The following is a 25,449-nucleotide window of genomic DNA, read 5'->3' as shown; positions in this document are numbered from 1 at the left end:
CAGGGGCTCCGTACAAATCAATATCAGTTGTTCCTAATCGTTTTTGAATGAATTTTGTTATTGTTTTACATATAGTCAAAAAAGAAAAAAGAAAAAAAACCCATAATTTTTAATTAGAAAAATATTGTCGTGATTTTTCCAGCTTTCTCACCAACGTTTGACAAGAATCCGATGGTACCATACTTACAGATACCGCTAGGTGGAAACATTACATTGCCATGTAAGGTTGAGGCAGCACCGGTACCAGTTGTATGTATATGATGTTATACTTTGTTTCAAAAATGTTATCTTATGCACACCTAATAACATTTTTATATGCAGGCCATAATATGAAAAAGGCAAAGCCTTAAAGCGAGCTCGATGTACTTTTAACGTGAAATAGCATGAAATAATCGCTAATTTTTATTTCAAATGCAGTAACGAGTGCGTGTGACGTCACACGTACTGTGTTAATTTATGGCTCCACCCCTGTCGTGAAATGAATAACGAGTTTTGAAAACGTTGATAAAACTTTGTTTATTTTATTTCACTCTATAAATTTTCAAGCGAAATAAAGATTATTTAAAGTGAAATAAATGTTAAACTTAAAACATTTGCGACATTAAAATAGCGTACTTGATTTGTTTGTTTTGCACGTGCTGTTTGGCGCTACATTGTGACGTCAAGTAAACAATATTTTAAACGTCTGTACAGCGTTAACGACTGAATAAAAGATATTTGTGTTCGGATTCATTCTCTTAGTTAGACCATTTTCTTAAATTCTAGATAGTTTTCACAACAAAATTCGACAAAAAATTGTTTTTATTTATCAGATTTCAAACAAAATGGCGCCTTCGATTTTCATTTTTATACACAGCTTCCGTTATTCTGGTTCCCTGTCCAATTATGGTTCCCATAGACGTGCGCGGGTGACCAGTCTACACATCCGTTTTCAGTCAGAATTCCTCAGTTTTTATGGTTATCTTTAAATTCGAAAGGTTGCGATGTGTCCAATACGGTACTTTGGACGAAAGTTTTCTAAACCATCACTTAGCAGGTACTCGCGTTACCGTAAAGCTCGCTTTGCGAGCAGGCCCTTCGGGCCAGCTCGTCGAGCTCGCTTTTACATATTACATCTTCACTATGTTTCCTTACTGTACATCTAATGAAGACCATATCACTATGTTTCCTTACTGTACATCTGATGAAGACCATATCACTATGTTTCCTTACTGTACATCTGAAGTAGACCATATCACTATGTTTCCTTACTGTACATCTAATGAAGACCATATCACTATGTTTCCTTACTGTAAATCTAATGTAGACCATATCACTATGTTTCCATACTGTAAATCTAGTGTAGACCATATCACTATATTTCCTTACTGTAAATCTAATGTAGACCATATCAATATGTTTTTTTACTGTACATCTAATGTAGACAATATCACTATGTTTCCTTACTGTAAATCTAATGTAGACCATATAACTATGTTTCCTTACTGTAAATCTAATGTAGACCATATCACTATGTTTCCTTACTGTACATCTAATGAAGACCATATCACTATGTTTCCTTACTGTACATCTAATAAAGACCATATCGTTATGTTTCCTTATTGTAAATCTAATGTAGACCATATCACTATGTTTCCTTACTGTAAATCTAATGTAGACCATATCACTCTGTTTCCTTACTGTAAATCTAATGTAGACCATATCATTATGTTTCCTTACTGTACATCTAATGAAGACCATATCACTCTGTTTCCTTACTGTAAATCTAATGTAGACCATATCACTATGTTTCCTTACTGTACATCTAATGAAGACTGTAACACTATGATTCCTTACTGTACATCTAATGAAGACCATATAACTATGTTTCCTTACTGTACATCGGATGAAGACCAGATCACTACGTTTCCTTACTGTATACATCTGATGTAGGCCATATCACTATGTTTCCTTACTGTACTTCTTATGTATACCATATCACTATGTTTCCTTACTGTACATATGAAGTAGACCATATCACTATGTTTCCTTACTGTACATCGGAAGAAGACCAGATCACTGTTTCCTTACTGAACATCTGATGTAGGCCATATCACTATGTTTCCTTACTCTACGTCTTATGTATACCATATCACTATGTTTCTTTACTGTACTTGTAATGTAGATCATTTCACTATGTTTCCTAACTGTACATCTGAAGTGTATGACTCTTAAAAGTTTTATTGCTGTTGTTTTATCTTATGGTATTTCAATAACATTGAGTATGTTAAAGATTACAGAATATGCTCATTTTCTGATAACCGTTTTAATCAGGTTGTTTGGTTAAAAAACGGTTCCCCTTTACCAGTGACCCCAGGCATTGTTGAAGGGCACATAGGAATGACTTTTGAGAATGACCTTCTGTTTAATAACATTGAAAATGGAGACCAAGGTGTGTATACATGCAAAGCAAGTAACATCAATGGCGAAGCTTCAAACTTCACTCGAGTAGAAGTGATCAGTAAGTTGTTTATCAAACACTATATAATTATGTAAGAGTTCATTCTTCTCATTAGTAAAATTTATTTGAGCTTATAATTATCAAACTTTTTTATGTAAACGTGAATTAAACCTAAATGGAATGAGTAAATCAATGAGTATCTAAAAAGATACTCAGACGTGGTTACCTTAGATGAAATAGATTGCGCCATTCTTAAGTCACCTTTATTTTATACCAGACCAACCCTTCAACATTTGCTTATAAACACTGCCCATAGTTGCTGGGATAGCGCCAGAAGAACGTTGTGTGAAAGCCACTAAACGTCGGTAATCGCCGGGAATCGGCGGAGAACGCTGGTCCGGAAAAAAGTTGAACATGCACAAAAGATCTCACTCAGACCAGCGTTCTTTAAATGTTTAATTTCCAAACACTAATGGTAATGGAATTTAGGTGTGGTCTACTAAAACAATGTTATAGCCAGAAATAATGGCATTTTTTGTCTATAAGAACATTAAATATTCCAGACAATTGGAAATACATGCAGTATAAGATTGACAATCACATGTATATAAATTATTATATTATATGACTAAAGCTTATATGGCTGTTTTTACTCCAGACAGTCGGAAGTGACATAAATAACTCTGGATATCGGAAGCTTTATGTGTTTATTCAGATATAATACATTAAAATTATATTTTGAAAAAGAGTAAAATTCAATGGGACATTAGGTGATTTGAAGAATATGTGATATGTACAAGTATGAAAATTATATGAGATACTATAGCTACATTGTCTTGTTGAGAACTTGAACTGTTTTCGTCTCTATGATAATTTTTCATTCCGATGTTTGCATTTTAAAGAAGTATAAAGTCAGCTCTTTGATCAGTAGAAAGTGTATGGTTGGGGGATTCGGGGTAATCATCTCGGGACATTTTGCGAATAATTTGGTCTGTCAACCCTTCAAAAAACCAAGATCATTTTAATGTGTCGGGTAAATACTCAATTATAAGGTAGGTCTATGTGCTCAATTTTAAGGTAGGTCTGTATGAAAATAAATAAAGTTGTCTGACCTAAATTTTGTGATGTGTATACTCGTAAAGGGAAATAACCTAGCGCCAAATGTTCCAAACTCCTCACAGTGATAACCTCCCTTGGCAGAATTGTAATTGTTTTAAACAGAGATGTAGATAACAGAGATAAGCAGCTACTACATACTCCATTGAAGTATCATTCATGCCTATCTAAAAAGTGAAAATTTTTGTAGCAAATGAAACATAATGAATGAACATTTGATCCTTTTATATTATACACCATTTGAAAGTTAAATCTTTTATCTATTGCTGTATGTTAAAATATTGGTAACTTTTCCTTGCATTTCACTTAGAAAAATATAGCAGAAATACCCACTGAGCAAGTTTTTTCATCATATGAAAAGTTGTGTAATAAAAATCAATGAGTAGTCCTCTTTAAAAATTGATGTATCATCTATTTAAATGGGAACTGTATTTTTATCTGCAGCCTAAGACAAATGCATAAGCTTTCAGAAAATGTATACTTTTACTGATTTTGATATCTGGTTAATAAGTTTTACTTCAATGCTACAAGTTTTAAGTTTAGCAATTATGCCTGATATTCTAACTGGCTAGGAAGTTGCCTAACTCTGTTATCTATGTCTCTGTTTTAAACTAGCAGATTATATTACATCGGATTTATATGCCGTAAATTGCTATCCTGTTCCCGAGTTTCTTGGGAATATAGACCAGAATAAATTCACATTTCTCTGTAACTCTGTGAAATAAAAGGACGAATTTCAATACAACAGGGGAGTATGTCACAGTTCAAAACTTCACAAAAATGATAAAATCAAAAAGTTCTCTCAAGTGTTTTATTTTTATTTTATATATTAACAAGAATTGTGTCAGGAAATCCCCGCTTGCATTGTATTTAAAAGATTCTACAACTGTGAAATTTTAGGCTGAATAATAGTCTTTAAAATTCACTGAATGCCGTTAATATTGTTTTTATAACATTTCTCAACACTGCTGGGCCGCTAGGCCGCCAACTTCAAAAATGATAAAATCAAAATCTTTCTGAATGTGAGTTTTTCCTAAAAATATCTAAAAATATATCTTTAAAAAGGCAAGATATGTCTAAAAATCTTAATAAAGAGTTTTTTAATTACTTTGACAAACTTCTTCAACATTAAAAGTTTACGTCCCTAGGTCGCGCAAACTTACCAAAAGGAGAAAATCAAAAATTTTTATCAGTGTTTTGTATATATCCTTTAAATAGCAAGAATTGTCTCAAGAAATTCATCATGCGCCGTTTTTATTGTTTTATAACATTTCAACACTTATAAGTTTTAGGCTGTCAGGCTGCTAGGCCGCCAACTTAACAAACTGATACATTCAATAACTTTCTCAATGTGATTTTGTTCTTTTTATATAACTTTTAAAATGACAAGACATGTATTTATAGCATAGGTAAAAGTCGTTTTTAATTTCTATGACAAACTTCTACAACACTAAAAGTTTAGGCATATGTCGCTGGACCACTAGGCCGTCAACTTCACGCCGCTTGTCTGCTAGGCCCTCAACTTCACACCGCTTGTCTGCTAGGTCGTGAACTTCACGTCGTTGGGCCGACAACTTCACGCTGCTAGGCCGCCAATTTCACACATTTGAAAAGTTTATAGATTTATTGCCTGGTTTAGGCCTAAAAACTCGTACTTTTCCCACAACCCATTACGTCTTAAATTATGAACAAAATATCACAGTCAGCAATTACTGAAAAAATGCAGGCCCCCAATGTTGCACATGCAGTACTTTAAAACGAATACAAATTAAATTTGCCTTTAAAAGACATATCTGCTAAATCAACATCTTTCTTATTAGTTATATACCTGTAGATAACTATTTGGGCTATTGAAAAACGTTCTATGTTAAATCTCAAAAAGGATGAACTTGTGTCTAGTGAATAAGTACATTTCAATAAAACAATTATTTACTTCGAATGTTTAGTAAAGATGCATAGTGCTAAAAGTGTATTCAATGTATTTCGTTTAAATATGTGGACAGCAAACTTTCTGAGTCCGAGTGGGGGCTTATCGAAATGCTTGGTACGTTCTCAAGGTCTTCTTTCAAGACTGCTGCATGTCTGTCAAGAAAGCTTAGGCAAAATCTAGACTCATGAGTGAAGAGAGCGTGTCTCCAGTTTCGTCTTTACCTTTTTTACATGACCCCACGTCTATTTCAAACTTGTTTAGAAGTGACAACGAGTCAATGAAATTCTTATATAGGTCTTCTTTGTCACAAACTACATTCGTGCAACTTTCTACACACCGTCTGAGCACTAACATTGGATTAAGGACATTGCATAGATGCGTTGATGATACAAACAGTCCTTGGCGAGCCTGGGTAATCAAACTTTGGAAAATAAATGTTTCAGGGGTCAATATTTGTACACAGACGGTTGGACTATATAGAAGACTTGTATAAGGTTTTCATTAAACTTAGTCAGAAACGTTTGATGCTTAGCAAAAGTTGAGTAGTTTATGTTTTATTGTCATAATTATCACAATCTTTACAACAGTATTTTAACTATTATTTAAACGATTGTATTGTTACAGGGGGTATAAGTATAACGACAGCACCATTGGACATAAGAGTTCGTGTCAACAGCACGGCTTTCTTGTTTTGTCAGGCGTCCTATGATTATCAACAATTTGATTTGACCTACCAGTGGAAAATCAATGAACATCTTTTAGATACAGTGAATGACCCACATTTTTTACTGGTATTTATAATAAAATTGATTATCTTTTGAAGACTTAGCTAATTGTAATGCAAGATGATGATTTATGTTGATAATATAAATACATATGTACACTAGAACTTAATATAAGAGAGTAATGTAGTTAAAGCGGATTAACAGTAAAATATTTTCTTGTAGTACAAAAGAAACGAAATAAAGGGTTGAATTTCTGACATTTTTCTTGTAGAGCAAGAGGGATGGTTTGGACGGTCTATACATCCTGAACGCACAATACAAACACACGGGCAGATACACGTGTGATGCACGCACAACTATACATACAGATAGCAGACATGCCCTTGTGTTCGTTGAAGGTATAATAAGTAACAAGTGAGGTTTCACGCAAGCGTAAAATGCCTGCGGAGGAGTGATCACTAAAGCGGAATAAATTGTTACCTAGACGAATGTCTGTTTACATCTGAAAATTCCATTTCGACTCGTTTTATACTGTGACAGGACGAATACGCGTAATGTGCCAGGAATCAGACACCATGCGTATTATCTATATGAAGACAGTGTTGCCCGTAACGGTTTATTATATTGCCTTAAACATCAATTAATTTTATCCCGATTAAAGGATTAAATTAAATTTCAATAAGCAAATGACCAACGATTAAGCATAAACGTAGTATATAAGACATTATTTAAAAGCATCAGACCCGTTGCCAAATCTGACACACGTGTGACCTCGCTTTCATATATAAAAGTCTGTTATTTAAGTGTTTGTGCCCCCACTATGGGAAGGGGGGGGGGGGCATTTAGATTTATCCTTGTCCGTCCATCCGTCCATCCCTCCGTTCTCATTTTGTGTCTTACGTAGCTCAGAAAGTATTTGACCTAGAGTCATGAAACTTTACATGAATGTTGCCCAGCATGTGCAGTTGTGCACCTGGGTATTTTCGTGTGGATGCTTTGAGTACTTGTAGAGTTATCGGTTGTGTTTAAATATTCTTGCCGTAAAAAGTAATGCCTAGTCTTTTTTTTTGTTGTTTTAATTTGATTTATACTGGGCGCCGGTAAACCCATATGTCCCAGACTATCGGCCTCTGTTACGATTGCTGGTCGTAGAGCCTGCAACGGAGGACTTAATTCGCCTTCAACGTCGTCGATCGTAGAGCCGCGATAGAGGTCTTTTCATGCTGTCGTCCGTCGTAGATCTTCTCTAGGACGTATTTCCTCGCTTCATGAACAATAGTTGACAATAGAGGAAAGGTATCTCTTCCGAGAGCAGCAGCTCTATTTATGGCCACACCCCTCGCCGTTGGTTAGGTCACACCAGCTAAGTGACCTAACTAGGTCACCCATCTGGTGTGACCTATGCCTTCCGAGCGACGTGCTCGCCGCGAAGGAACGCCGCAAAGGAACGTCGGAAAAGGATGCCAAGTCTAATCTACACCTACTGATTATAAGATGATTTATCAATCGGAACACTTCGACGATTATTCATAATAATCTCGGACTTTTCCACCACGTGTTTTAGATGTAAACTAAAAACATCATTATGTTTAACGAATATACATTTTTGATGTCCAAAGAAATGTATTGACTTTTCCGTTAAAGTATTGATCAAAAATATGTCTGACAATCATAATCAAATTGAAAATCACTCACTTATTGAAGTTATAACTAAATTGGAATGAATATCAACAGGCCCCGTGTTCACAAAGTTTTAAGGATCAGGATCAAGATTAGGATCAAATTTAAAAACTCAAATATTCTCAATTATTTATCCTCATAGATTAAATATTCAGTATTAACTTAATAAAACTGGACTTGAGATAGCATGCTTATGAAATTTTAGAATGAATTTATTCTTATTTTTACAAGATATGGGCATTTAACAGTTGATCCAAATTTTGATCTTGATCCTGAAAGTGATCCTTATTTTGATCAGATTATTTTTGTATTTGTTTTGTTGTTTGTTGATTTTCCCCCAAAATAGGTTGGTTTCTTTGCAAGTAAGCAATTATTTATATTCCGAATATGTACCATTTACTTCTAGCATAATACCATCAATTTTAGTTGTATAAAACAATGAAAATAAAATCAGGATCATCTGATCCTGATCCTGATTTTTTCTTTGTGAACAGGAATACATTTTTGTAACCATGATAATAAGTATAAAAATAATGCACTGTTTACTTTTAAATCTATAAATAAAGATGAGTTTACACGATATAATGAAATAAACTTAGTCAACAACAGCATGTTTTTAACGTAGGTTGGTTCAGCTTCCTTATCCAAATACTGACGGGTTGCGATTGATGATAATTTATATTGTCTGCGGCTTTACCATCAAATAGATAAAAATGCATTATAACACTATCTATATTTTGTTTATATTAACATGTCTTACTTTTTTCACATCGCTGTAAAATATATTGTTATTCCCAATTTGTGATTATACATGTATAAGATTAAATGACATACAAATATATATACTTGTATTATTTAATAATTTGATACTATTTAATTTTAAGGTCCTCCTGGAGCACCGGCTGGTGTGTATGTCGACTCAACATCTGTTACCTCAAACTCTGCCCGTATTGTGTGGTCTATAGCTACAGATATGAGTCACGGCAGTGCTATTATCAGTTATGATATTGAGGCTGAAATAGGACTGTACCCTGGACAATGGAAAACTGTGGCAACTGGTATATATACTTTCATTATATTCTGATATCTAAAATGAATCCAATCAACCAGAATTGTAATGTTAATTACTAGATCATTGTAAATCTTTCAAATAAATATGGGATTTGGATCAATTGGTAATTTTAAATTGCTGAGCACGATGTTGAAGATAATTTTTCTCTTCTAAACTTCAGATGTTTTAGAGTTTGCAGCTATGAATGAAGCTATAAATTATGGATTGAGAGACGACCAGAGACTAGCACAAGTATCTGGTTTATTACCAAACATAGATTACAGCTTTAGAATACGAGCAATAAACAGCTTTGGACGAGGTCATGAGGCGAGCTGGGGATCTGGTAGGTTTATCACTTGATGAAATAGATGAATTTGTCATGAATAACTGGTTTGAATTTTTGTACTTTATTTTAACGACTTATCATAGACTAGTACACATTCAATTTACAACTAACGTGTAGATTGATTAAATCGTTTATGTACTTGGTTAATGCGTAAAATAAAGGTGAACCTGTTAGGACTGATTATCCGTGCATGGTGTCATCTCAGACTAGTAAACTATTTATATATGATTGCACGAATAATCATTAATTGAAGACAGCAATATCCATGTTTCTTCATCTAACTCTCGCATAACATAATTAAAGGCATACTATGCCTTGTCTCAAAAATCCATGACTATTGAATTCTTAAGAAATGTCAAGCATGTGTTTGATAAGGTTTTAAAAATGGATTTAGAGCATGTTAGATGTTAAACAGTTGAAGAATCGGCTTTTAAATAAACGAAATCCCGATTAAAAGAAAGTTATACGAGTAGTTATATGTATATATATAATTTCTAAACTTGTTTTACTGTTCGACACATATAAGTAGTAGACATCCACCACCCATTGATATATCATGATATATCATAGAGGAGTTCTTGCAATAACTGTAACTTTCTATATACTACAAAAACGTTCGTCATAAATGGTAATTTTCATCTTTAAAAAGGAAGTTTTATGTTTAATGATTAAGCTTGCTTAATAATAATGCAAAGTTGCAAACATAAACTAACTTATACCCGAATTTTCAAATGTCCTGGAGTTCTTATGATAACTCTGAAGATGTCCCATAGTTCTTATGATAATGTTGTGCAGCAAAAAAAAAAAACAGAGAAATTCTTTAACGAAAAAATAATGCATGCTATTTACTTTTAAAATTGTTTTATGCCGTCGCAGCATCTGCGATGGCATATACCGATTCACCTCTGTGTGTGTGTATGTGTGCGTGCGTGCGTATGTGCGTGTGAAAAACCACTAGTCCAATTTCAACCAAACTTGGCAGGATTGTTCCTTTGGAAAAGGGCTTCCAAAGTTGTTCAAAGAATTTGATTCCATGCAGAAATATGGTTGCCATGGCAATCAAAAGAATCGATGAGAATTAATTAAAAAATCTTCTTGTAAAGGCCCACACCGCCTAGATCTTAGATATTTTTCATAAGCCGTTGTCTGGTAGAACTCTACCAAGATTGTTCAAATAATAGCCCTGGGGTCAAAATTTGCCCCGCCCTAGCATTGATTTTCACTTCGTACATATAGTCAAAACTTAAAAATCTTCTTGTCTGAAGGTACAAGGTTTAGAGCTTTGATATTTGTTATATGATGTCATCTATAGGTCCTCTACCAAACTTGTTCAAAATTGGCCCTACCCCGGGGATGGTCATAGATTTACCATGAATGCATATAGTTAAATCATAAAGAATATTCTTCTCTGTATTGACAAAGGCTGTATTAGGCATTTGGTATGAAACATTGTGTAGTGGACCTCTACCAAGATTGTTCAAATTATAGCCCTTGAGGTCAAAATTGGCCCTGCCCTGGGGGTCATTGATTTTCATTATGTACATATTATAAAAACTTGAAAAGTCTTTTTGTCTGAAAGTACAAGGCTTTAAGAGCTTTGATATTTGGTATATAATAGCATCTATAGGTCCTCTGACAAAGTTGTTCAAATTTTGCCTCAAGTGTCAAAATTGGCCCGGTCCTGGGGGTCATAGGTTTTCCTTATGTGTATATAATAATAACTTAAAAATTTCTTCTCCGAATGGACAAAGGCTAGAGGTTAGATATTTTTCATGAAACATTGTGTAGTGGACCTCTTCTAAGATTGTTCAAATTGTAGCCCTTGGGTCAAAATTGGCCCCGCCCCAGGGTCATTGATTTTCATTATGTACATATAGTAAATACCTTAAAAATCTTTTTGCGTGAAAGGAAACAACTTACATTGGAATGCCTTATACATATAATGCAATTTTATGTAAAATATTCAATAGCTGGGAGTTAGTCTAAAGGTCATGATTTTCAGAGATATTTATGAAATTATTTAGGTCATGATCACGTGCAAGACAGTTGTGAGCTTTGTAAAGATATTAAATGAAATATAAGGATATTAAAAACCCCAGCAAAAATGAGCCAATCAATGGGCATGCTTTCGAGTGCGTGTAACTAATACATGCACTTCAGGTAACGCACTGTGCATGTATATGTATACGATTTAATGTGACAGGTCCCCAAACTATGATAATACTCCGGATAACCTGTGCATATGTTACATGTATATCATTTGGCTTATTCCACTTAGAAAGTTACATTAAATTATAAAACGGAACATTCTGTGAGTGATTCGATACACCTTCAGTAGGACTACAGATTTAGCGCATAATAATAACTTTTGTTACTGCCAGTGTGTATGAAACGTTGTGTTTGCAATTTGCATTATAATTAAGAAATTAAGTATGGCAAGGATGAAGACCAGAATACGTGCGAATTGGCAAATTATTTGGAAATTTTACATCTCAAAACCACCAGATTATGAATTAGTTATTGGCACATAATACAAGATGTATGGTAAGCTAAATCATTACAATTTAATTCTGCACCTAAAACTCTCTTTTTACAGATGAAAATAAACCATTTTTGACTATATTATACAAAAGTTTTCTGACGAACTCAGTGCCAGTTATCACAAGAACTCCTGACAAGTTATCATTAGAACTCCATCTTTCGTGTTACAGTTCCTGTCCTGTGATATAGCTCTCTTTACCCAAATAGATGTCCTGAAACAATACCGTATCTGTCATGTACTATTTGAGCCGCGTCATGACAAAACCAACATAGTGTGTTTGCGACCAGCATGGATCCAGACCAGCATGCGCATCCGCTCAGTCTGATCAGGATCCATGCTGTTCGCTATCAGTTTCTCTACTCTTTTTATAGAGTTGGTAAGCAAACAACATGGATCCTGATAAGACTGCGCGGATGCGCAGGCTGGTCTGGATCCATGCTGGTCGCAAACCCATCATGCTGGTTTTGTCGTGGCGCGGCTCATTTTATGATTATATCTGTCTGTTTTTCCTAGTGTCCATCAAAACTCCGGCTAGAGCTCCAGTTACTATACCCAAAAATATTCGCGGCTTTGACGAAGGCAAAGTTGGAACATTAAATATTGTTTGGGATGTAAGTTATTTTAATATGTGATTGTTATAAGATGGAAACGTATTTTAAGTTCTTAAGTATGAAACCTGTGAACTTTTTACATTTAAAATCTGCGTATGTGAGATAATAGAAAATATTGCAAATAATGTTGTTTGTGCCCAAAACGTTAACCAGCACAACAAAATAAAAGTAACTAAATCATGTAGTATTATAATAAATTTGTAAAGATTGAACATGTTTGTGTTATATACATTTGGCAATCATTTAAAGTGACATTATGCTCATTCACTGTACACGGAGTACAATGAACAGATGAATTCACAATAGTTTACATCTTGCCATAATTCCATTCAATTTTATAATATAGACAAATAACACATAGGGAATTTCTGTAGTAATCCATTGGAATGTACCTGTAACTTTCAATTTATAAAAAGAATGAGGGCAGTCTTTTTATATTTTAGGCAGATAAAAATTTGATCCTTAGCATTTTCAGTATCAACATTTGGTCAATCAACATTTTAACAGTCAAACTTTTGAAATATATAGTCAATTCAGCTCAATTTGAGAAAAAAATGAGCATAATTTCACTAATTATAATGTCTTAGTCGTATTATATGTACAGGTAAAGGGTCGAGACGACTTTTTTACATTTTTGTTACTGTATATTTTCAAGCCTCTTGATGTATCGGAGTACAGTGGATCTGGTGTGGGATATAATGTATACTTTCGTAAAAAAGATGACCCCAAAGAATGGTTCCATGTAAGATACTATTATATACGTATATGTTATTTAGATATCTTGATATATGAAGGAAGCGAAATGCCAAATTATGTCACGGGTCCATTGGTTCGGAAATGCAAGATTGCTAAAATGGAATCAGCGGTTAAAAGTATACTTTATACAATAAAATCGTTCCATTTTGCAAAATATTCTTTGAGATATAAATTCATAAACATGTAAATAAATAAATACTGATTATGTCAGTAAAAGTAAAACTATATAGCGTTTTATTTTTACCTTTTAAACATTTAAATATGTGAACAAGAGAATTATAGTTAACAATTTTATATTTCATTTCTAGAAAAAGATAGATGGCGCCGAGAGTTCCATGTATACACATCTTGTTGGGTTGGACAATTATTATATTGAATATTCGGTAAAGGTGGGGGCATTTAACGAGCATGGGAGTGGACCAAATTCCACCGAACATATCATTATGTCTGCAGAAGGCAGTAAGTATCATCAACTTGAACTAAATTACACTTGTTGTCACATAAAAATAGTTTATCCTGTTTTTAAAATTTTGAAATAATGTGTTCGCTAAATCGGAAGTATGAAGGTAAAAAGTCGACATAACGATACCATGATATTGAAAAGTCGATATAATGTCGTGTTGTTACCACCTTACACCGTTACGTTATATCGTTTTGCACCATCGTACTTTTAACTTTTCAAAAAAGTATTTTTGACTTGACACCATGGTTGTTTCGAGTTTCGTTGTGTCGCTCTGGCCCTTACTGTGCTACCAGAGCTTACGCTGCCTTTTGAAGAAAATATTATATTTTATAGAGTATAAATTTGATTTGTTATTCTTTTATATAATTCATGAGCAAATGGTAATTTGTGAGGTCCTATAATTTGTGAGGGTGGAATGTTTGTGATGGCAGAGTATTTTTTGTGAGGGTGGGATATTTGTAAAGATGGGGTATTCATTAGGGCTGAGTATTTGTGAGGGGGAATGTTTGTTAGGGTGGGGTATTTGTAAAAGCGGTGTATTTGTGAGAGCAGAGTGAGAATATTTGTAATGTTGGGGTATTTGTGAAAGCGGGGTATTTGTGAGGGGGGAATATTTGTAAGGGTGTGGTATTTGTGAAAGCGGGGTATTTGTGAGGGCGGTTTACCTATTTGTATGGGTGGTGTATTTGTGAGGGGGGATTATTTGTAAGGGTGGGATATTTGTGAAAGCGCGGTATTTATGAGGGGGGATTATTTGTAAGAGTGGGATATTTGTGAAAGCGGGGCATTTGTGAGGGAGGATTATTTGTAAGGGTGGGGTATTTGTGAAAGCGGGGTATTTGTGAGGGCGGTTTATTTGTATGGGTGGGGTATTTGTGAAAGCGGGTTATTTGTAAGGGTGGGGTATTTGTGAAAGCGCGGTATTTATTGAGGGGGGATTATTTGTAAGGGTTGGGTATTTGTGAAAGCGGGGCATTTGTGAGGGGAGGATTTTTGTAAGGGTGGGATATTTGTGAAAGCGGGGTATTTGTGAGGGCGGTTTATTTGTAAAGGTGGGGATTTGTGAAAGCGGGATTTTTTGTAAGGGTGGGGTATTTGAGAAAGCGGGGTATTTGTGAGGGTTTTTTTTGTAAGGGTGGGTATTTGTGAGGGGGGGGTTATTTGTAAGGGTGGATATTTGTGAAAGCGGGGTATTTGTGAGGGGGGATTATTTGTAAGGGTGGGGTATTTGTGAAAGCGGGTATTTGTAAGGGGGGTTTTTTTTAAGGGTAAGGGAAGCGTGGGTATTTGTGAGGGGGGTTATTTGTAAGGGTGGGATATTTTGTGAAAGCGGGGTGTTTGTGAGGGGGGGGGGGTATTTGTAAGGGTGGGATATTTGTGAAAGCGGGATATTTGTAAGGGCGGTTTATTTGTAAGGGTGGGGTATTTGTGAAAGCGGGGTATTTGTGAAAGGGGGGATTATTTGTAAAGGGTGGGATATTTGTGAAAGCGAGGTATTTGTGAGGGGGGATTATTTGTAAGGGGTGGAAAGCGGGGTATTTGTGAGGGGGGGGGTTATTTGTAAGGGTGGGGATATTTGTGAAAGGGGATATTTGCGAGGGCGGTTTATTTGTAAGGGTGGGGTATTTGTGAAGGCGGGGTATTTGTAAGGGGGGATTATTTGAAAGGGTGGGTATTTGTGAAAGCGGGATATTTTGTGTGGGGGGGATTATTTGTAAGGGGGGGTATTTTGTGAGGGGGATTATTTGTAAGGGTGTAGATATTTGTGAAAGCGGGGTATTTGTGAGGGGATTATTTGTAAGGGTGGGATATTTGTGAAAGCGGGGTATTTGTGAGGGGGATTATTTGTAAGGGTGGGATATTTGTGAAAGCGGGGTATTTGTGAGGGCGGTTTATTTTTAAGGGTGGGGTATTTGTAAAGTGGGGTTATTTGTAAGGGTTGGGTATTTGTGAAAGCGGGTATTTGTGAGGGGGATTATTTGTAAGGGTGGGGTATTTGTAAAGTGGGATTATTAGTAAGGTAGGGGTATTTGTGAAAGCGGGGTATTTGTGAGGGCGGTTTATTTGTAAGGGTGGGGTATTTGTTAAAGCGAAGTATTTTTAAGGTCGGAATATTTTAAATGGTGACATATTTATGAAAACAGAGTATTTGTGAGGGCGGAATATCTGAATGGGTGATGTATTTGTGAAAGCGGGGTTTTTGTGAGGGAAAAATATTTGTAAGGAAGGGGTATTCGTGAAGCAATGTATTTGTTAGGGCGGAATATTTGTAAGGGCAATGTATTTGTGAAAGCGGCGTATTTGTGAGGGCGGAATATTTGTAATGGAAAGTTTTTGAAACGAAGTTTTTTTTGTGGTTTTTTAAGGTCGCCCGAAGTTTTAAAGGGGAAAAATGGGGGATTTTTAGATTTACTGGGAAGAAAAAAATTGGGGTTGTTCCATTTTTTGGCCCGGGGGAAGGAAGGGGGGGCTAAATAAAAAAACTAATAAAAAGAATTCCCTAAGCCCTCGGGTGGAATTGAAATAAAGCTGTGGGGGGAAAGTAGATGACAAAGTATAAAAGAATTTAATTTGGGCAGTTTTGGTTATAATATGCCCAAAAAGAAAGGCCCCTTTTGATACCCAGATTGGGGGACTTTTATTTAATTTTTTCCAAAATTTAAACTAAATAAAATACACCCCATTTATTATTTTTTTTGTAATATAAAATAAAAGAAATTAAATTTTTATCAAAAAATAAAATTTCTTGGAAAACATTTAAGGGTAGTGTTGGGAAAACCTAAGGAAAAAAAAAATTTCGTGCAAATTTTTAAACGTTACATTTGGGCAAGTGAAGTTTTGGCGCCCATTTGCGGTGGTTGGGACTTTAGGGTATTGGGTGGAATTTAGCGAATGCAATAAAGGGCATTGCAAAATAAAAAGGGGCCCCACAAAATTCAAAATATCGAATTTACATGTACATTTAATTTGGGCCAAAACTGATTGTGGCCAATTTGATCGTGGAAATGAAAAAAGGAAAATTTGTCATATATTAAATATATGTAGATATATTATAATTACAATGATTTCAAATGTTACTGTAGTGTTTCCCCGGTGTGATTAGGGGGAGACTGTGATCTAATTGAATAGTTTTTTATTTGGGAATGTAGAAAAACTCGGGGGAAAGTTTAAAAGGGGAAGACTAAAGGGGCAAGGAAAAAATTATTTTTTTTTTTAAAAAGAAAAATAGTGTAAGAATTAATACAGAATTTATTTAATTTTTATCTGTGATGGTTTAAAAAGAAACGTTAAATTTTTTGGAAAACCATATTAAGCATTCGCTCAAAAAAGAAAGTCTTTCCCCCTTGGGGATTTGAAAAAAAACCAGAATCCTTAGATTTTTTAGTTAGAATTTTTTAAAATATATGCGAGTGAGGTTATTTGTAATGCAATATAAAGAATATTTTCTATTTTAGCTTCTGGTTCTTTCATGTGTGTAAACAATGCTATGCTTCAAAGCATCTGCTTTCAAATGATACCAGAATCGTGTGTGTAGTCAACCGATTAAGAATTTGGTCGGCACTAGAAGTTATCATATAGTTAACTTTCTCTTACTGATAAAATATATTTGAGCCGTATCACGACAAAACCAACATAATGGGTTTGCGATCAGCATGGATCCAGACCAGCCTGCGCAGGCTGGTCTGGATCCATGCTGGTCGCAAACCCATTATGTTGGTTTTGTCGTGGCGCGGCTCATTTAATTAATGTTTTATATCAGGTAAGATATTGGCACGACGACTTTCCAGAGTTTGTTATGTGGAGAGATCTGTACGGTCAACATGATTCAGCCATCATTATAGGTTTACAGGATAACACAAATTATTGGGCATCAGTACAAGTTATGAATTATGCTGGTGTTGGTCCAATTGGAGAGATTCGACTGGCTGAAACGTTACATCTAGGTACAGTTTAAATTACAGTGTATTCAAAGGTTTTGTACGAGCCAAGCGATACATGGCAAAGTAAAAAAAAATCATTTCGTATACATATAGTCCACTCTGCCCTTCCTGTGTTTTACTTATCTTTATATTTTGATATTGTGCACAATATCTATTAAGAAAAATCATTAAGTGAAACTATTAAGTAGTCAGTATAGCAGTTTTCAAATAGGAGATTTAAGCTCCGATTCTCATATGGTAAAAAAAGAACACCATAAATATTGCGCAATTTCTTGAAGTAAACAAACAAATTCAGAAAAAAATGAATGTGGTTTTAGCATAGTGTGCATGTTATTTACCAGTTAACATATACCAGGAAACTGTCAAAGGCTCGAACATTTGCCTGCACTTTTAACAAACTCATATTACATATGTCTGTTTTTACGAAGGGCGGCTATAGTATATAACAAAAAAGCCTGGGCTACAGAATTATGGCATATATATTTTTTCGTAATTCAGGACCTGTTGTGTGTTCACCATCAGTAACTGTGTCAATGCAATATTATTTTATCCGTCTGAGATTAAATCCTGAAAGAATTAATCATCTCCTATCACAGGGATAAGACGTTTTTGATTTGATATAATTTAAGCTACCCCCTCCTCCAAAGAAAGTTACAAAAAAATTTTTAAAATTAATTTTTCAAAATTTAGTATTCAAGGGAAAGGGGGGGCCCCTAGGATTAAAAATGACTTTTTAAAAGAAATTTTTGTAAATTTTTGCTGCCCCAAAGGGAAGCTAAAAATGTGGGGTGGCCCATGGTCACCCCGGTATAAAGGGTTTTTTCGGGGAGATAATAGATTTTTGGAAGGGGTATTTGTAACAAATTTTGGGTATATAGAAACCCTTTGGGGAAAACCGGTTGGTATTTGGGTGTTGGCCCCTTTGGGGATAAAGGGCCCATCGTTGATAAAAAATAGAAAAAGGGTTTGGGAAAAATAAATTTAAAGGAAATGAAAATATTGAAATTTAAAATTTGGTGTATAGAAGTTATTAAACCCCGGGAATTGGGAAATTGGAATTTGGACCCTGGGATCAAGGTCACCATTACTAAAAATAGAAAAATGGTTTCCGGACAATAACTAGAGTTAGGAATGAGATACTGTAATCAAACTTGGTGTATAGTAAGCTTATATAAAGACCCCGGTTTTTATTGCATTTGGACCCTCTGGGGTCAAGGTTAAGGTCGCCGTTACTAAAAATAGAAAAATATTGTTTCCGGACAACTAGAGTTAGGAATGAGATATTGCAATCAAATTGTGTATAAGAAACTTATATGAAGAGCCCGATTGGTATTGCATTTGGAGCTCCTGGAGTAAAATGCATCGTTGATAAAAATAGAAAAATGGTTTCCGTGCAATAACTAGAGTTAGGAATGAGATATTGTAATCAAACTTGGTATATAGCAAGCCGATATGAAGGCCCCAGGTTTTTATTGCAATTAATTGAAATAATTTTTGGTTTGCGAATTGATGCTTCGTTTACTATAGGTTGAGTTCAAATTTTTCTTCAGACCGCTTATTTTGTAAAAAGTCAAAGTTGTTGGTGAGGGTATTATTCACCTTCAGTGATAGCTTTAGTTCTGACTGTTCTCCTTATATGGATCAGAATAATTACTTGCTCATATCTATTTTATCTAAAAGTTCCAATATATTTTAGACACACATCATCTGCAGATCCACATTTAGAAATACAAACAACATTCATTAAATTCAATCGGGGGATGGTTTAGAAGTCTTAATTTAGGTATTAGAAGTTTGGCTTACTGATTCTGTTTAATATGTTGAATCTTAACACTTTTGATCTATTTGAACGTAACATTTAGTTAAAACGTTATCAGTTTAAGTAGGCAAAAGTACCTCTTATTTGAAAGCTTATCTATTAAATAGAAAGCATGAAGTGAAAGTGGAAGAAACTATGTCCTAGCTTCCATAGTTTCTTGCTATTTGCCCGCTCCATGTCCGATCCTTAATTCTCAAAATAATGCATGGTGTATTGCGCGGTATAAATAAGTAATTATTGTAATGATTTAAAAATAATTAGGTGTTATCATAAAAAAATCCAGAAATTGTTTATCTTTTATTCTTTATATCTAGCACCGGTAGACTACCCACGGCACGTGAAAGTTTGGCCGCACGGCAAACATTCGGTAAAAGTCACCTGGCAGGGAGTTAGCACGCTGTTTAATCAAGAGTCACTGATGGGATATATTGTAAGCTTTTATATATGATTTCTCTGCTCCTTATAGTTGTTCTCGAGTGTTTGTTTGTTATTTAATATTTCCATTATGTATTTCATTCAAATAATATTTGAAATAGTAGTTTTTTTATTAATGGCAAGTACATATTGCAGTAATAAAGTATTAAGTTATTTTCACTTTAGTTACGTATTTGGAAGATCCAGGAGGATATAAGAACAGCTCGAGATGTCACTGTAGACAAAGTGAGAGAAGCTGTTATTGACGGTCTCCAAACACACACTGTATATGTCCTCCGAGTGCTTGGTTATAGTGCTGGTGGAGACGGTACACTCAGTCCTCATATATATTTTACTGTAGAAGGTAACACACTAAAATCCTTTATTTTATTGTAGTAAAAAACCTTTATTTTACTGCAGAATGTAACACACGGAAATGCTTTATATTACTGTAGAAGGTAACACACTAAAATCCTTTATTTTATTGTAGTAAAAAACCTTTATTTTACTGCAGAATGTAACACACGAAAATGCTTTATATTACTGTAGAAGGTAACACACTTAAATCCTTTATTTTATTAAGGTAAAAAACCTTTATTTTACTGCAGAATGTAACACACGGAAATGCTTTATATTACTGTAGAAGGTAACACACTTAAATCCTTTATTTTATTGTAGTAAAAAACCTTTATTTTACTGCAGAATGTAACACACGAAAATGCTTTATATTACTGTAGAAGGTAACACACTTAAATCCTTTATTTTATTGTAGTAAAAAACCTTTATTTTACTGCAGAATGTAACACACGAAAATGCTTTATATTACTGTAGAAGGTAACACACTAAAATCCTTTATTTTATTGTAGTAAAAAACCTTTATTTTACGGCAGAATGTAACACACGGAAATGCTTTATATTACTGTAGAAGGTAACACACTTAAATCCTTTATTTTATTGTAGTAAAAAACCTTTATTTTACTGCAGAATGTAACACACGAAAATGCTTTATATTACTGTAGAAGGTAACACACTAAAATCCTTTATTTTATTGTAGTAAAAAGCTTTATTTTACGGCAGAATGTAACACACGAAAATGCTTTATATTACTGTAGAACTATAGAAGGTAACACACCAATATCCTTTAAATTTATTGTAGAAAAAAACTAAAATCCTTTATTTTACTGTAGAAGGTTTAAGGTAACACGCCAAAATCCGTTATAATTCTGTAGAAGGAAACACAATTAAAAACCTTTATTTTACAGTAACACACTAAAATTCTTTACTGTTCAAGGTAACACACTAAAATGAGTTTATTTGTGTTGTACAACTTCACCTTGTTGTTGTGCTCCTTCAGATCCTTGTTTGATTTTAGGCCAATGGTAATAATATCTTGACTGTCCTTTTTACCGGCTTTCATAATAAGCTAGCCAGAAATTATTTTTTCTGCATGTAAACTACCGACTACTTACGAAACATGATTTAAGTCAAACTTCACCAAGGAATTTCTCATTGCCCTTGGATCGTATTATTCAATGAGATGACTTCAGGTGTAGTGACCGGTCACAAAGCGTCCGAAATAAGTAGTATACATGTATATACACCATTGTGGTAACAGTGTCCCTAATTTATTTAGAGGACATGCTCACGGGGGAACTGTTACACGAGGGGTGTAGTTCTTATAACTTGTCAGGAGTACTTGTGATAACTGTCACGGGGTTCCTGGAAAACGTTGCGAATTTAGTCGGAAAACTTTATTGAAAAATGGTTATTATGAATTCCTGACAATTTATCATAAGAACTCCATCCTTCGTGTAATAGTTCCGCCTCCCGTGATGCTGTCGATTAATTTGTATCTTGAATATCGACTGTCGGTCATCTTTTTCAATTGTTTTTCAATTGTTATCTAAGTAATATCACATTTCTAAATTAAATGTCTGCACAGATTACATCTTTTGATTTTCCTAATACCCAAGTTTTGTGATAGAACTATTTCGAATCTTCTTGTTTCCGACTTGATAATGGTCGTGGTGTTCCGAATGATCTGTTAACTAAAATATTTGGTAGTCCGAAATGGCGTGTAATGACAGCAGTACAACATAATTGTGCACTTATATTAATCTACAAAATCTTCTGAAATGCTGTTTAAAAGCAAATAATAATTAAACAGTCCGCTAATGTTATCCGGAAAATTAGATCATAAAAACATGTTTCCTTAAAGAAGGGACATATTTCTGTACAATGTAATATTTCTAGTAATAATCTGAATAATTGTTAAGAAGAGGAAAAAGTACGTGGCAATATTGACCTATTTCCTTTGTTGTGGACAAATGTTCATATATGATATAAGGGGCAGCTAAAAATGAACAATTTTGTAGTTCAGTGTGGCCAAAAACACAATTCCAAGTATTTCAAAATTACATGTATATACAAAGCTACCAAAATGCTTAGTTTTGGTTTAAAATCACAAAAAAAACCCGGCTAATTTCCTACACACAAACATAAAAGAATTAAAATAAAGGAGAAATATCAAAAGTTTTCAATACCTTAAAAACACCATGTCTAAGTTATGAACAAATTTGACCGGAGCCATCATTCCAATATGTCCCCTGCCCCCTAAAATGAGATGTAAGACATGTTTTGTTTATATTACAGGGGGAAATGTACCGTTTGACCCGACAACAACAAGATTTTGTTTCTCACAAGAAGAGTGTGGCACAGCATCATCATTATATATTTCAGTGTGTTTATTGTTTCTCTTACCTTTGCTTCATCTCCACATTCTACTTTAATTTGTTTATACATATTTAACTCAAATATCCAGGGATGCTTTTTAACCTTTATTTACATTTATAATTTTTTCTCTTTGTATGTTGATAAGTTAAAGAGAACGGTATCTTGTTTAAATTGTTGACATATATCAGACCGGTATATATACAGGTATATAAGTGTTTTAATGGGTAGATAATTCCAGACAGAAGCATATATGAGTCGCGCCATGACAAAACCAGCATAATGGTTTTGCGACCAGCATGGATCCAACCCAATATGGTTAAAATAATACTAGTTTCAACTACATATGAGCCGCGTCACGACAAAACCAACATAATGCGTTTGCGACCAGCATGGATCCAGACCAGCCTGCGCCTCCGCGCCGTCTGATCAGGATCCATGCTGTTCGCTTTCAGTTTCTCTACTTGTAATAGAGTTGGTAAGCGAACATATATCGAAAGGAGTTGGCAGACGAACAATAATGTTGATGAACGTTTAGATAGAATATGGTCTGAAAATTTACATTATATTGATAGATGACATTCAAAACCAAATAAATTTTTGTCTGGCAAAACTTAAAATTGTTTGTCAGAAAGTTTAAAATTTACTATGCTCGGTATAAGGAAAAGATATTTATGAAATGATAAAAACAGAAGTGTAAGATTTACTATGCTCATCTTTGCGAACAATACTTTAATATTTTAAATCATTGACATCTAGGACTTACTTACTGAATTTGTTTAGTTTTCTTACTGAATTTGTTTAGTTTTCTTAGTGAATTTGTTGAGTTTTCTTACTGAATTTGCTTAGTTTTCTAATTTGTTTAGTTTTCTTACTGAATTTGTTTAGTTTCTTTACTGATTTTGATTAGTTTTCTTAGTACTAAACTTGTTTAATTTTAATAAGAGGATGCTTGGGAACACTGGACTCGTTCACTTGGTTCTTTCTTAAAAACAATAGTGACACTTTTTAATTCAAATTACACCATATGGAAACTAAGTGATCCCTCGTACTGTTCTAGAGTTTAAAATGTAGAAAATCTTCTCTTTGTGTACTTTTTATATGTTTTTATTTTACGTAAAATCAGTATTTTCAAATACCAAATTTGCATTAAAATTTTTACAAAATCTTAATGGTTCAAATAAAAACTCAATAAGAAACACTTTTTAAGATTTAACAAGTTTTGTTACATATTTGTATGCCCCCGGGCATATAGTACATGCAATTGAACCATCCGTCTTAATGATTTCATACTTCATACACTTACTTATCAACACAAATGTACATAATCTGGGCAAGTTACATAACCATGGCTTCCCTTCTTATCAAGTTATTGACCTTTTCATCAGGACTTAGAAAATGAATAATTGGTTAATCTAAAACGGCAAGTTGGATATATCTTAAGTTCTATCTATTCTAATAGCTTCATAATTACAACACTTGTGTATCAAACAAAGTACATGATATTGCCAAGTTATATAACTGTGCCATCCATTTTTTTCAGTTATTTCCCTTTTTATCACTTTGAAAATAGGGCCATCTAAGGTTAACATATCCCGGCAAGTTGGCTCATATTTACATGGAACAATGCCTTGGGTGGTATTTTTAAATTCGGTTGGAGTTTGGGGTTGCTGGGTTCAAGGTAAAGTCTTGCATTTACATGTACACATGTATATACTCATATATATTTTTCAACTTCATCACAAGTCATAGCAATGACTTGCCAACTTATATTTTTTACAAATAAAATGACTGTCAAGTTATGTGTTATATGTGTTTACTTTTTTTTTTTACTATTTTCAATGTTAAAAATATTTTTGTTACATGTTAAATATTGATGTACATAAAGTTAGTTCCCTATTCCTTATTCCTTATTCCTTTTTCGAATAAGGAATAAGGAATCAGTTCCTTATTCCTTTTTCGAATAAGGAATAGGGAACTAGTTCCTGATTCCTTATTCAAATCTAAATAAGGAACAGCAGAATTAGTATTTATTTAAAATAAAATTTATACCTCATTCAAATCATTGCATAAAGAATCTGCATCAATTATTTTGGAAAAAAGTGTTAAAGTCGAATAAGGAATAGGGAACCAGTTCCTTATTCCTTATTCAACTCCGAATAAGGAACAGAAGAAAATACGTAAAGAAAGACACCAGTTGCAGTTATTTTTGATAAATTTGCATAAGAATTGCAAGGATCAATCATTAAAATCATGAAATAAAGCATCTACATAATTTTTTTTTGAAAAAAATGTTAAAGTCGAATAAGGAATAGGGAACCAGTTCCTTATTCCTTATTCAACTCCGAATAAGGAACAGAAGGAAATACGTAAAGAAAGACACCAGTTGCAGTTATTTTTTATAAATCTGCATTAGAATTGCAAGGATCAATCATAAGAATCATGAAATAAAGCATTAGTATAAAAATATTTTGGAAAAAAAATGTTCAGGTTCAGTCGACTCCGAATAAGGAACAGAAGTTATTACGTAAAGAAAGACAGCAGTTGCAATTATTATTGATAAATCTGCATTAGAATTGCAAGGATCAATCATTAAAACCGTGAAGTAAAGCATCTACATATTTTTTTGAAAAAAAAAATGCCATTCTGTCCATGGGGAGGAGAAACTAGAGATAACTGGATAACACGTGCACAATTGACAATCTTTTGTTCATGTTACATTTCATTCTTACATCCAATGTGAAGGTTAGAAAATGGCTGACAGAGAGTGGTGGAATCGGAATAGTTATTCTCGAAGTATCCGACCTGTTCACCAGAAGACGTTGGGCAGAGGGGAAATTGTTATGGATAAGAAACACAAATCCCGAATTAGTAAATGACCATGT

General features: G+C 34.1%; 1 protein-coding gene across 1 annotated transcript in view; it reads left to right on the top strand.

The window, feature by feature from the left end:
* Positions 1-22,738, top strand: part of LOC132743034 (contactin-3-like) — a 53,071-nt gene extending 30,333 nt beyond the window's left edge. Inside the window, exons 13-25 of the mRNA XM_060731545.1 lie at positions 143-249; positions 2,314-2,500; positions 6,111-6,277; positions 6,483-6,609; positions 8,776-8,949; positions 9,124-9,285; positions 12,344-12,441; positions 13,097-13,183; positions 13,506-13,715; positions 17,415-17,604; positions 19,735-19,850; positions 20,021-20,198; positions 22,487-22,738. Coding sequence (XP_060587528.1) covers positions 143-249; positions 2,314-2,500; positions 6,111-6,277; positions 6,483-6,609; positions 8,776-8,949; positions 9,124-9,285; positions 12,344-12,441; positions 13,097-13,183; positions 13,506-13,715; positions 17,415-17,604; positions 19,735-19,850; positions 20,021-20,198; positions 22,487-22,623 — 1,940 coding nt within the window. The 3' untranslated portion in view covers positions 22,624-22,738. The remainder of the gene's footprint in view (positions 1-142; positions 250-2,313; positions 2,501-6,110; positions 6,278-6,482; positions 6,610-8,775; positions 8,950-9,123; positions 9,286-12,343; positions 12,442-13,096; positions 13,184-13,505; positions 13,716-17,414; positions 17,605-19,734; positions 19,851-20,020; positions 20,199-22,486) is intronic.
* Positions 22,739-25,449: the final 2,711 nt, after the last annotated feature.

The sequence above is a fragment of the Ruditapes philippinarum genome, unplaced genomic scaffold (genome assembly GCF_026571515.1).
Source record: "Ruditapes philippinarum isolate M1 unplaced genomic scaffold, ASM2657151v2 ctg4311_1_1_1_1, whole genome shotgun sequence".
Taxonomy (NCBI): Eukaryota; Metazoa; Mollusca; class Bivalvia; order Venerida; family Veneridae; genus Ruditapes; species Ruditapes philippinarum.
This window is presented reverse-complemented; position numbering and strand designations above follow the sequence as displayed.